Genomic DNA, 14,029 nt, shown 5'->3' on the forward strand with positions numbered 1-14,029 from the left:
TTTGCTAGAGAGCATTTGGATGATCCAGAAGAGGATTGGGAGAACGTCATATGGTCAGATGAAACCAAAATAGAACTTTTTGGTAAAAACTCAACTTGTCGTGTTTGGAGGGGAAAGAATGCTTAGTTGCATCCAAAGAACACCATACCTACTGTGAAGCATGGGGGTGGAAACATCATGCTTTGGGGCTGTTTTTCTGCAAAGGGACCAGGACGACTGATCCGTGTAAAGGAAAGAATGAATGGGGCCATGTATCGTGAGATTTTGAGTGAAAACCTCCTTCCATCAGCAAGGGCATTGAAGATGAAACGTGGCTGGGTCTTTCAGCTTGATAATGATCCCAAACACACCGCCCGGGCAACGAAGGAGTGGCTTCGTAAGAAGCATTTCAAGGTCCTGGAGTGGCCTAGCCAGTCTCCAGATCTCAACCCCATAGAAAATCTTTGAAGGGAGTTGAAAGTCCGTGTTGCCCAGCGACAGCCCCAAAACATCACTGCTCTAGAGGAGATCTGCATGGATGAATGGGCCAAAATACCAGCAACAGTGTGAGAAAACCTTGTGAAGACTTACAGGAAACGTTTGACCTCTGTCATGGCCAACAAAGGGTATATAACAAAGTATTGAGATGAACTTTTGTTATTGACCAAATACTTATTTTCCACCATAATTTGCAAATAAATTCATTAAAAATCCTACAATGTGATTTTCTGGATTGTTTTCATTTTGTCTCTCATAGTTGAAGTGAACCTATGATGAAGATTACAGGCCTCTCTCATCTTTTTAAGTGGGAGAACTTGCACAATTGGTGGCTGACTAAATACTTTTTCCCGCCCAATGGATGGGGGGTGGCAACATTCACCCTGTAATAACATGAGAATGTGCTCAGCAACGCCTGTAAGGCCGCAGCACATATTTGCGCCTTACACAGAAGGTCGTCAGTGACCCGGCACTGGGGTTGATTGCACCTGGCATCTAGCCTCAGAGCTTCATCAGGCGAAACTATGAGGGAAGCAATAGTCGGTTCAATAGCTGGTATGTGATCCAGGCTGAATTTCGCCGCATCCTGCATGGCTGCCAGAGTTCTGGTATCAGTTCTGGCATCAGTTTAGTATCCCTCCAGCACTAGCCTGCACCGGTTTGGGGTGCCTCCCATCCAGCTGCAAGCGAGCCAGCGCCGCACGAATGGTGGACCACATGGAGCTGGCATCGGCCCCATCTAATGAGCTATGAGCCGAGGAATGAGAGCCAGGCCCAGAAGCAATGGAGGGCCCCTCTTTAGCATACTCATTAAAGAGAGTGGCTGAAGCTGCCAAGGAAACCATATCCTCCTCAGCCACAAGCTCAGCAGCGGGTGGATTGGGTGGAGCAGCATCCACCGTACCAGCACCGGAATGGAGGGCCAGAAAGAGAGACTTCATCTGGTCCAGCTCAGTGGTCAGCAAGACTACACTGTAAATCTAAAATATCATTTTATGTTCGTCTTTTTTTTACTGTAAATAAACGTATTATTGAATTTGTTTTACATTTATACACTTGTGTTGCTTCCCCCTCCCACACACAGACACACACACACACACACACACACACACACACACACACACACACACACACACACATACAGATAATAGACACACTCTTTACCGTAAGACATAGTCCTGTTATATGCTAAATATTTTCTCACTAATAATTTGTAAAGAGTAGCAACAGTGAAATGTGCTGCATGTCTTAAAATAGACTGGTCAGAAAATAAATATGTTAAATCCCACTTTTTCCTTTATTTTCCCGAGATGCACTGCGATTAACAGTAAATCCCTGTAATCTGCAACATTCTGGAGATGGTGCTGTAATATCATTATTTTCTCCCAGAATGCATTGCCACTTACAGTATGATCCTGTATAACATTAAAACAGTAAGATACTGTGAGATTTTAGCTGTACATTTACATCAAGGGTTTACAGTGTACCTTAGCAAACAGCCCGCCATTACTTAGCCTTCTTCCTGGAAGGAGGGTCACCCACAGCCTCCGCGGTCCGACGTTTGGATCGGGTAGGTTGGGCTGGGGTCAACTGCTCTGAAAAAGTCAGAATGACTTTTCAGGAGTTCCACCTCGGCTAGCCTAGCAGCCCTCACCGTGCGGGGCATGTAGGAGTCCTCTGAGAGGCCCTTCTTTAGATGTTAGCCATACAAACACTACAACAATGAGTCCATCATTAACGGTGAAGAACTGTCAGACAGTCAGAGCAAGAGCACTGCAATGACTAAACCAAACTGGAACTGCAAGCAGTAATGACGGGTCCAAGCCTCGCGGCGCAAGTCGCCCCTGACGACCCGGGGAGTGCGCGAAAGCGGGACCCAAAGCGTAACGATGGGGAGGCAAACATCAGTTTCCCCATTAACATTGATTGAGTGAAAGGGCCAAAAACTGGTCTACGTTGACTATAGCGCCCCCTAATGGCCACTCTTCACCAAATTTGGTATAGAGCCTCAGAGCAGCATGCCGAACGAGCATCACAAGTTTCGTGTCGATATCAGTTACTACGGCAGAGAAATTGCAATCGCAAATGTCTCATTTGCATGCATTGAGTTATCGGCCAGTTATCGGGCGTAGTGGCATGTCGAACATATATCTCAATGATTTTGTTGATAATGCCGAGATATGATAAAGTTTGTGTTTTGTAGCTAGCTACAACATTTTGTTTGGTGGTAAACTGTGCATAGTTTAACGTAGCAAAATTCTTTTGAATCATTTTGGTCACGTCCATCTGGAGATGATACGTACCAGGTTTCGTGCAGATCTGTTTTACGGCCTAGGACGAGTTTGAAAAAGTTGGTTTTGTACATGCGAAAAATCTTCTTAGCGGAAATGGGCGTGGCCTATATAATCAGATTCAGCTCAACTGAAGGAACACAAAGATGTAAGGTTTTCTAATGTGCAATGTGTAATGTGGGAGTTATTGGCAAAAACACGTTTGACGTCATTATTGCGCCACCTAGTGGTCCACATGTGTAATTTTTGGTACATGAGGTCCATAAGTGATTGTTCACCTACACTGTAAATTTGAAGTTGCTCACATTAGTGTAAGTTGTGAATCTAAACCTGGGTCGCATAGGCCACGCCCACTTTGACCAATCAGTACCCCACTGTAGGCGTGGCCTCAGGAGTGGCCCTAGATGGGACCCTCAAAATTTAGCTTTTTAACTTTTAACGCCCCTTAGTGACCAGTTTTAAAGAGGTCCTCAGAGGGTCATAGCAAACAAGAATCTAAAATGTTGCGTTGATAGCATTTATTTTGGCCGAGATATGGCAAAGGTCGTGTTTTCGTAGCTAGCTACACAAATTTGTTCGTTCGTTATCCGATAAAAAATCTTTTAAAGGTCCCATGGCATGAAAATGTCCCTTTATGAGGTTTTTTAACATTAATGTGCGTCCCCCCCAGCCTGCCTATGGCCCCCCAGTGGCTAGAAATGGTGATAGGTGTAAACCGAGCCCTGGGTATCCTGCTCTGCCTAAACAAAAAAAACCTAAACAACGCTGTGTGTACATCTGGGCAATGTTTATTTTTATTTCAGAACATGCACTGCATTGGTGCGAAATGTAAAAAAAAATAAAAATACACTGCGACAATCGTTTTCACAAACAGCAATTATCCATCGGACTATTAAATGAACCAAAAAAACAACGTGGTCTCCACATTCGTGATCGGCAGAAACGTTTTTTGCTTGTTTTTGCTTGTCAAAGGGTGCAGCCTTTGCCGTCAGGTATGCTCTATGGTATGCTCTCTCGTAAGGGTGCAGCTCTATGATAAACAGACGGCGTTTCTTGTAAACCAGGTGCTTCACTGATAACGCCTACGAGGACACGGGGCAGACACTGATTGGTCTCTGCACCCACAGCAGGACGTTTTCATTGGCCACATCGTTGAAGCTGCTGAACTCTTTAAAACACTACAAAACAACAACAGTAGAGACAGAAGTTAAACTTTCCTGCTGAGTCGTAACGTTCCTCAAGTATCACAGACGGTAAGTCATACTGTAGTCTCTTTAATATTGTCAATATTGTGAATTTCCTGTCGTATCACAGATCATGGACCAGAAAAATCATGCAGATGTGTCTTGTGTAACACACTTTGCACTGTTGTTTGCATTAGTAGTCTTATGTAATGAGGTTACAGGGGCTGTTTCAGGGAACCAAGACACAATGACTGAAGTAGTATGAATGGGTTAAACTGGTACTGATTCATGGATAAGCTCCTGGACAAATGATACTGTTATCAGCTGTTATGTAACTCTGCCTGCAGGGTTTAAGCATCTGGGAATGTTTTCTAAACTAAATGTATGGTGTGTTCACACCAAGGCAGAGCAAATATTTAATTGCATGAGTTAATTGTGAGATCACTGGGATCATTTGTGTTTAAACACATTACTCACGCTACGTGTCTTACCCGTCGGTGTAGAGCTGTAGGCACCAACATTTCTCACATCAACATGTCCAAAATAACCATAACCAGATCTTGTGCCTGACTGATGAGGAAGTGATATTGATAAAAGTTGTGATTTACATATTTACAGTGTTGGCTTTTCTGCCAGCTTTCCTCCTGTTTTAGGAAGCAGCGACTGTAGGTGTTTCCCTGTTAAACCGTGTCTGTTCTTCATATTTATGTAGAGTTATAGTTTCCTCTTCTTATGTAAAATATGCAGCTCTGGTAGATGTCTGTGATTGGTCAGGCTGTGCAAACCCCGCCTCTTTTATGTGAACGTGTGCACCGCTGGATTGGCAAACCCTGTGTTGTATGTCTGTCTGTCTGTCTGTCTGTAAACTAACCCTGTGTTGTCTGTCTGTCTGTCTGTCTGTAAACTAACCCTGGGCTGTCTGTCTGTCTGTCTGTCTGTCTGTCTGTCTGTCTGTAAACTAACCCTGGGTTGATTGAACCTGTTGATAACCAGCGTCGTGACTCAGCTTATGCGGGACCGTGGTTGTTAGGTGAAGCCGGGTAACTGAAAGAAATCCAGAGCATGTTGATCTGGATTCGTAGAACAGACGTCTGGGGTCTGAAAACAAAAACATGGCCTATATTCTGAATGCAGTCCTCTGACTTAAGACCCTGACACACAAACCCGATTATCATCCGACAGTCTGGCGAGGTCGGTGACTCGGGTCTGGTCGGTGTGTTCCGTGCCGTCGTCAGTCGGAGGAGCCGTCGGCCTTCATTTTGGCCGACCTGACTTGTTGAGTCGGACTCAATGACCAATCTGATTGGTGGAGTGCTAATCCGGAAATGGCGAGCGGGATGAGCGTGACTAGAGTCTCTCAAAATGTGATGAAAATCTTTTAAACTGACCTTTGTTGATCTGAAATGAAGACAGATTCAGCATCTGCACGGCCTATTTCTCTCTTAAAATATATATATATATATATAAATGTGTGAATCTATCATTATTGCACAATTCCTCCAAGTACCTAACTAAAACACCACAGCAATTGACTGAGATGTAACACTAACACGTTGCTTATACAGTACAAACTAAATGGTCCAAAAATCAGATGCCACAGCAGGACATTTTACCTTTACATTTGTAACAAGGATTGAGAACAATTGACTGAGATGTAACACTAACAACCACCGTTAAGGCAAACGAGAGCAAAGTCCAGCCAGAGCCAATCTAGTGTTTAGTAACTCCTAAATAATGTAGATTCCTCACTGACGTCCAGTGATCAGCGGTTAATGAGACAGAGTTTGAACTCTGCAGCAGTTCCAGTGTGGCTGCTTTCTCCGTGTCCTACAGGCTGTGTGGGCCTGGAAGGAGGGTCACCCACAGCCTCCGCGGTCCGACGTTTGGATCGGGTAGGTTGGGCTGGGGTCAACTGCTCTGAAAAAGTCAGAATGACTTTTCAGGAGTTCCACCTCGGCTAGCCTAGCAGCCCTCACCGTGCGGGGCATGTAGGAGTCCTCTGAGAGGCCCTTCTTTAGATGTTAGCCATACAAACACTACAACAATGAGTCCATCATTAACGGTGAAGAACTGTCAGACAGTCAGAGCAAGAGCACTGCAATGACTAAACCAAACTGGAACTGCAAGCAGTAATGACGGGTCCAAGCCTCGCGGCGCAAGTCGCCCCTGACGACCCGGGGAGTGCGCGAAAGCGGGACCCAAAGCGTAACGATGGGGAGGCAAACATCAGTTTCCCCATTAACATTGATTGAGCGAAAGGGCCAAAACAGGTCTACGTTGACTATAGCGCCCCCTAATGGCCACTCTTCGCCAAATTTGGTACAGAGCCTCAGAGCGGCATGCCGAACGAGCATCACAAGTTTCGTGTCGATATCAGTTACTACGGCAGAGAAATTGCAATCGCAAATGTCTCATTTGCATGCATTGAGTTATCGGCCAGTTATCGGGCGTAGCGGCATGTCGAACATATATCTCAATGATTTTGTTGATAATGCCGAGATATGATAAAGTTTGTGTTTTGTAGCTAGCTACAACATTTTGTTTGGTGGTAAACTGTGCATAGTTTAACGTAGCAAAATTCTTTTGAATCATTTTGGTCACGTCCATCTGGAGATGATACGTACCAGGTTTCGTGCAGATCTGTTTTACGGCCTAGGACGAGTTTGAAAAAGTTGGTTTTGTACGTGCGGAAAATCTTCTTAGCGGAAATGGGCGTGGCCTATATAATCAGATTCAGCTCAACTGAAGGAACACAAAGATGTAAGGTTTTCTAATGTGCAATGTGTAATGTGGGAGTTATTGGCAAAAACACGTTTGACGTCATTATTGCGCCACCTAGTGGTCCACATGTGTAATTTTTGGTACATGAGGTCCATAAGTGATTGTTCACCTACACTGTAAATTTGAAGTTGCTCACATTAGTGTAAGTTGTGAATCTAAACCTGGGTCGCATAGGCCACGCCCACTTTGACCAATCAGTACCCCACTGTAGGCGTGGCCTCAGGAGTGGCCCTAGATGGGACCCTCAAAATTTAGTAAACATCGGATTTATGATTCATGAGATATAAACTTTTTGTACTTTTAACGCCCCTTAGTGACCAGTTTTAAAGAGGTCCTCAGAGGGTCATAGCAAACAAGAATCTAAAATGTTGCGTTGATAGCATTTATTTTGGCCGAGATATGGCAAAGGTCGTGTTTTCGTAGCTAGCTACACAAATTTGTTCGTTCGTTATCCGATAAAAAATCTTTTAAAGGTCCCATGGCATGAAAATGTCCCTTTATGAGGTTTTTTAACATTAATGTGCATCCCCCCCAGCCTGCCTATGGCCCCCCAGTGGCTAGAAATGGTGATAGGTGTAAACCGAGCCCTGGGTATCCTGCTCTGCCTAAACAAAAAAAACCTAAACAACGCTGTGTGTACATCAGGGCAATGCTTTTTTTTATTTCAGAACATGCACTGCATTGGTGCGAAATGTAAAAAAAAATAAAAATACACTGTGACAATCGTTTTCACAAACAGCAATTATCCATCGGACTATTAAATGAACCAAAAAAACAACGTGGTCTCCACATTCGTGATCGGCAGAAACGGTTTTTGCTTGTTTTTCCTTGCTTACGGCAAAGGGTGCAGCTTTTGCCGTAAGGTATGCCCTTTGGTATGCTCTCTCGTAAGGGTGCAGCTCTATGATAAACAGACGGCGTTTCTTGTAAACCATGTGCTTCACTGATAACGCCTACGAGGACACGGGGCAGACACTGATTGGTCTCTGCACCCACAGCAGGACGTTTTCATTGGCCACATCGTTGAAGCTGCTGAACTCTTTAAAACACTACAAAACAACAACAGTAGAGACAGAAGTTAAACTTTCCTGCTGAGTCGTAACGTTCCTCAAGTATCACAGACGGTAAGTCATACTGTAGTCTCTTTAATATTGTCAATATTGTGAATTTCCTGTCGTATCACAGATCATGGACCAGAAAAATCATGCAGATGTGTCTTGTGTAACACACTTTGCACTGTTGTTTGCATTAGTAGTCTTATGTAATGAGGTTACAGGGGCTGTTTCAGGGAACCAAGACACAATGACTGAAGTAGTATGAATGTTTTAAACTGGTACTGATTCATGGATAAGCTCCTGGACAAATGATACTGTTATCAGCTGTTATGTAACTCTGCCTGCAGGGTTTAAGCATCTGGGAATGTTTTCTAAACTAAATGTATGGTGTGTTCACACCAAGGCAGAGCAAATATTTAATTGCATGAGTTAATTGTGAGATCACTGGGATCATTTGTGTTTAAACACATTACTCACGCTACGTGTCTTAGCCGTCGGTGTAGAGCTGTAGGCACCAACATTTCTCACATCAACATGTCCAAAATAACCATAACCAGATCTTGTGCCTGACTGATGAGGAAGTGATATTGATAAAAGTTGTGATTTACATATTTACAGTGTTGGCTTTTCTGCCAGCTTTCCTCCTGTTTCAGGAAGCAGCGACTGTAGGTGTTTCCCTGTTAAACCGTGTCTGTTCTTCATATTTATGTACAATCATAGTTTCCTCTTCTTATGTAAAATATGCAGCTCTGGTAGATGTCTGTGATTGGTCAGGCTGTGCAAACCCCGCCTCTTTTATGTGAACGTGTGCACCGCTGGATTGGCAAACCCTGGGTTGTCTGTCTGTCTGTCTGTCTGTCTGTCTATAAACTAACCCTGGGTTGTCTGTCTGTCTGTCTGTCTGTAAACTAACCCTGGGTTGTCTGTCTGTCTGTCTGTCTGTCTGTCTGTAAACTTTGTAAACTGTCTTATACAGTACAAACTAAATGGTCCAAAAATCAGATGCCACAGCAGGACATTTAACCTTTACATTTGTAACAAGGATTGAGAACAATTGACTGAGATGTAACACTAACAACCACCGTTAAGGCAAACGAGTGCAAAGTCCAGCCAGAGTCAATATAGTGTTTAGTAACTCCTAAATAATGTAGATTCCTCACTGACGTCCAGTGATCAGCGGTTAATGAGACAGAGTTTGGACTCTGCAGCAGTTCCAGTGTGGCTGCTTTCTCCGTGTCCTACAGGCTGTGCGGGGCTGCTGTCCCCCCCGACGGCCATGAGACAGGTCAGAACAGGCCAACCGTAGTACGTCTTTAAGACCAGAGTCCTCTACGATGCTGACAGGTCTGCAGTTATTTGCCACCCGTTTTGCAAGAGCTGTAGTAATTTTTTTGGATTTGGTTTCATCAACAGGTCGGCAAGTAGCACTCTCCAAAATACTGCTTTAGCCTGAGCCCGCTAGCATCAAACTGCGTCACGTTAACATGCTTAGCTCGTAGCTGGTAGCTCCAGCTTGACGTGCTTCGGTGATATTTTAATTCAGCTTTACACAACGTGCATATGGCTTTGACTTGTCTACGAGCCGTCAGGAGTTTTTTTAAAAGAAAAGCGCCATCAGAAGTGTGTTGCTGCTGTCCTTCTCCATGCCGGCAGCCTGCCTGCATTCTGCAGCAGAAGATGTGTTATGAAGAAGTACGGCAGCGCCAAAGGGTCAAAATAGTAGCCGTGAAGCACGACGCAAAGCCCAGTGACGTGGAAAATAAATTAATCGCATGCCGGCATGTGATTAATGCGATTAAAGAAAATTAATCGCATTGCGTCGGCCCTTAATCGCATCGCGATTAACGCATTAACGCTGACAGCCCTAATATATATAAATATATATATATATATATATATATATATATATATATATATATATATATAAAATACCTCGTCTGTCATTTCCGCAGAACGGCGCTTCGGTGTTTTCTGAGGCACTTTTTGGACCTCGGGGAGCCGACTGATCAGTCCGACTGCCTTTTCTGCCGACAGTCGGCCGTCGGGTTGGTGTGTCAGAGGCTTTAGAGGGAGGAAGTCACAAGACTCATTATTTGTTTGTATGTGTAGACATTGAGCAAGCACAAGGCCCTGGCTCTGATGCTGATAAGTATCGGGATCTTTCCTAACCTATCCTAGACATTACTGAATTAATGTTTGCATGTTTTGATGGTTTTGCTGCCCAGAAACGTTCACTGGCTGCAGGCAACAATTTATCTTACACTATAGACTACACACATTATTGGAAAAAAAACATTATTTAAATGCAATCTCCTAACTTGAACTTATTGTATTTTAATGAATGATTTGATGAGAGTAAATTTGTATACGCTGCAACCTCCTGAATCAAAATAGCTCAATGATTTTCTGTTTTTACTTATTCTTCAGGAAGTGCTATGGATAATCCACATGATGATGAACAAATAGCAGAAATTAAAAAAGAACTGGAAACCAATGGATGCGCTGCAGCCGCTGCAATGATCCAGACTTATTTGGACGAACAGGATAATGTTCAGCTAAATATTGCGATCACAGGAGAGTGTGGTTCTGGTAAATCCACCTTTGTTAATGCCTTTAGAGGCATACACAACAGCGATAAGAAAAGAGCCGCCCCTACTGGTGTTACAGAAACCACCACAGATGTCACACCATACCCTCATCCTAAGTATCCCAACGTTACACTTTGGGATCTTCCTGGTGTTGGCACCACCAAGTTTCCAGCTGACAAGTACCTGAAGCTTGTTGAATTCGAAAGGTATGACTTCTTCATCATCATCTCAGCTGATCGCTTCAGAGAAAATGATGTGAAGTTCGCTCAGGAGATTCAGAAGATGAAGAAGAAGTTCTACTTTGTTCGCTCAAAGATTGACCACAACATACGTGATGAGAAAGAATCTCAGGGGTCAGAGTTCAGCGAAGAAAAGACCCTTAAAGAAATAAGGGAGGACTGCATTCAAGGTAAGTCTGAGGTTAGGTGGATATTTATATATCTGTTGTGCTGCTCTTTTTATTTTATTTTTATTTTTAATACATACTGTGTATATATGTTTATACTTATTATATTCTGGTGCTTGATTCTCTTAGCCTTCTTATATTTAGAGATTGTGTGATGCGCACCAAAACAAATTCCTTGTATGTGTAAAAAACGTACTTGGCAATAAAGCTTTTCTGATTCTGATTTACAAATGCCTAAAACTTAAAGCCATGCAGTCTGCAACAAGGGTCACAAGTAGACACTTTTAATTTAAGAGAGGACAAGATAATAACATTACACATTGGCTATGTTAACAGGTCATTAAAGGAATCATATGAAGACTGGCAGAGCCCCCTAATGAGGGTCTCATCTTCTCAGATCTGAACAAATATTTCTACTGTAAACGACCTACCTGTCTTTGTGTCGGGCCTGCAGAGGGTTTCTGGGAAGTGTAGGCTGAAGAGGTTATTTCTGTTTGTTTTAATTTCATCATGTGAAGTTAACTTCCTGTTCTCTTTGTGACGAAGGTCTTAAAGGACGTGTTGAGTCTCCACAAGTCTTCCTGGTGGCCAGCTTTAAACTCCACCTGTATGACTTCCGTCTGTTAGAGAAAACCTTAGAGGAAGAACTTCCTGCACACAAGAAGAATGCTCTGCTGTTGGCCTTGCCCAATGCCAGTCTTGAAATCATCATAAAAAAGAAAGAAGCTTTACAGGCAAGAACAAAGTACCTTGCCGGTATGTCTGCATTGGGAGCAGCTGTACCAGTTCCTGGGCTCTCTGTTGCTGTTGATATGTTCATGATTGCTACCACCGTTAAAACAGTACCAAGTTACCTTTGGTCTTGATAGCGAGTCACTGCAGCATCTTGCTCAGACTGTAGGTATGCCTTTGGATGAGCTTAGAGCAGTGACGACATCACCACTGGCTGGAAAAGAAATAAGCAAAGATCTTATCGAGAGGATAGTGAGCTCTTCTCTGGCTTTCCTTACATTAGCAGCAGCAGAGGAAGGGGTCTAGATTTCTTCCATTTTTTGGAATCCCAGTAGCAATGACCAACTCTTTTCTCTCCACATACCAATCTCTCAACATGTTCCTCAACATGCTTGCTGAGGATGCACAGAAGGTATTTGAAAAGGCCCTGGGTTTGAACACCCCAGTGTGATATCATAGTTAGATTGATCTTTATTGTCATTGTCCATCCATCTTCGTCCGCTTATCCGGGGTCGGGTCGCGGGGGTAGCAGCTCCAGCAGGGGACCCCAAACTTCCCTTTCCCGAGCCACATTAACCAGAGACAGACAGACAGACAACCCAGGGTTAGTTTACAGACAGACAGACAGACAGACAGACAGACAGACAGACAACCCAGGGTTAGTAATGTAATGGAAAAATTACATAGACCATGATTTCTTAACCATGATTGTTCATCTATTGAGTAAATTTTAATTATAAGTAGATCCTTAAATATGCCTTTGAAACATGTGTCTCCTAAATCTCCTAAAGATATTTCTTGAAACAGTCCTCCAGTTTAAAGATAGCTGAAAAGGGTATGACCCTGTGTATTCTCTACTACAAGCAGATGGCAACGACGCACAGGCGTCTGTAGAGATATGCAAAGGTCAGTTTGTCCAAAACCTAAGGTTGGAGCCTGAACCAATCTGTAGACAAGATAGATTCCTGACTTCTATTGAAGGACGTTTTTGACGCACTAGACAGATGTACAGGAACAGTTTTAGACAGCAGTGTTCAAGATTAGAATGTTTTCCAAACATGGTCGTGTTTTGTGCTGTGAAAATGGGATATAAGGAGTTGGCATATGTTGCGAGGCACAGATCGGCTGTCACTTTGTAACTCTGTTCATTGTTCATTGTGAATTGCTGTTCTTGTCACTGTTTGATTGTTCTCTCGAGAAAATAATTAAACCCTTCCACCGAATACCTAAACTTTAATCCAGTTTGCAGCCTGTCTTTATTTTGTTTCAACAAGGTCTCTTCTTCACCCAAATTCCTCCCTCGCTGAACAGAAACTTCCACAACAAACTTGGCGTTGTCGGCAGGATTTCAAGGAGGGATCAGAACGGGACTCCCCGGGCGACTGATGAAAAGCGCACTCCAGGGATCAGATGATCACCTGCCTCTAAACCTCGCCAAAACATCTTTGAGAGACAGAGGGTCAGAAACCACGGAGGGCTCGCTGATTCCACTCTGAAATCCAAACGAAAAGGAAGCAATTTCAAACAGCGGGGGTAAGTTTAAGTTTTCAACTATTAACAAATTGAATTGGATATTGAGACAGTCTGTGAGACAAAGATATTGACCGTGGTTTCACTGAGGGTATTCGGTGAAAGTCTATTTCTTTTGCTTTGGGAAAATTTTGGGTTGTGTACAAAACAGGGAAAAAAGAGTTTTTCTTGGCATCCAGGTTGTTTGGTATAACAGATACTAGCGCCGATTTTTCATCATTCCATCCAGTCTGGACTAGGACGGGGTGACAGATAGATTTTAAAATCATACGGATGAACAGTCATCGTAGCTGTTCGTCAGGATTTAAGCGGGTTATAGATCTATCACGGATAAACAGTCATCGTAGCTGTTTGTCAGGATTTTTAGCGTTTAGGAAATCTATCACAGATAAGCAGTCATTGTAGCTTAAATTAAGTTGCAGCTGTTTACAGGTTTTTTCGCAAAGTTTACCGTGAACTAAACTGGGCCGTATAGTGACGATTATACGTAGAGAAGTACTTCGACTGGTTATCTATTTTTCTTTTCTTGAAAATGGGTAACAGGAACACAGTGCCACACGTTCCTTCAGGGCCGGTGGTGGATGAGATGATGAAAAAATTTGGGCCGAAATCTCTAGAATGTCTACCTTATTGGACAACAAAACACGGGTTTCCTGAAAATGGCTCTTTGAGCACAGCTAAACTCAGAATGCTGAAGCGTGATTTAGAAGAAGAAGAAAAAGTCTTGAAAGGGGGAAAAACAATTAACAACCAAGATCTGATTCAAATAGACAAAAACAAAGAATGTTTTAATCAGTGGATGAAGGAAGCCACATGCAGGGAAAGAAAGCAGATGAAAAATTTTGCATCTAGGGGAGAAACTGGTAGTTTTGGTGAAGCACAGGATTTAGAAAAATCAGAGTTTGCCACTGACACATTTTCTTCTTCTCTGTATCCGAGCATGAAACGGGTGGATCCGCTGCTCGACCTCCCGGCCTACCCTCCT

At 43.3% G+C, this 14,029-nt stretch overlaps 1 protein-coding gene across 1 annotated transcript; it reads left to right on the forward strand.

Moving 5' to 3' along the window:
* Positions 1-7,687: 7,687 nt before the first annotated feature.
* Positions 7,688-12,172, forward strand: LOC144514062 (interferon-inducible GTPase 5-like). Its single transcript, XM_078245255.1, is given in 5 exon segments — positions 7,688-7,857; positions 10,216-10,785; positions 11,329-11,618; positions 11,620-11,817; positions 11,819-12,172. Coding segments are annotated over 4 exon segments (1,197 nt in total). The 5' UTR covers positions 7,688-7,857; positions 10,216-10,223; the 3' UTR covers positions 11,966-12,172.
* Positions 12,173-14,029: the final 1,857 nt, after the last annotated feature.

This window comes from Sander vitreus, unplaced genomic scaffold (assembly GCF_031162955.1).
Source record: "Sander vitreus isolate 19-12246 unplaced genomic scaffold, sanVit1 ctg433_0, whole genome shotgun sequence".
NCBI classification, from domain to species: domain Eukaryota; kingdom Metazoa; phylum Chordata; class Actinopteri; order Perciformes; family Percidae; genus Sander; species Sander vitreus.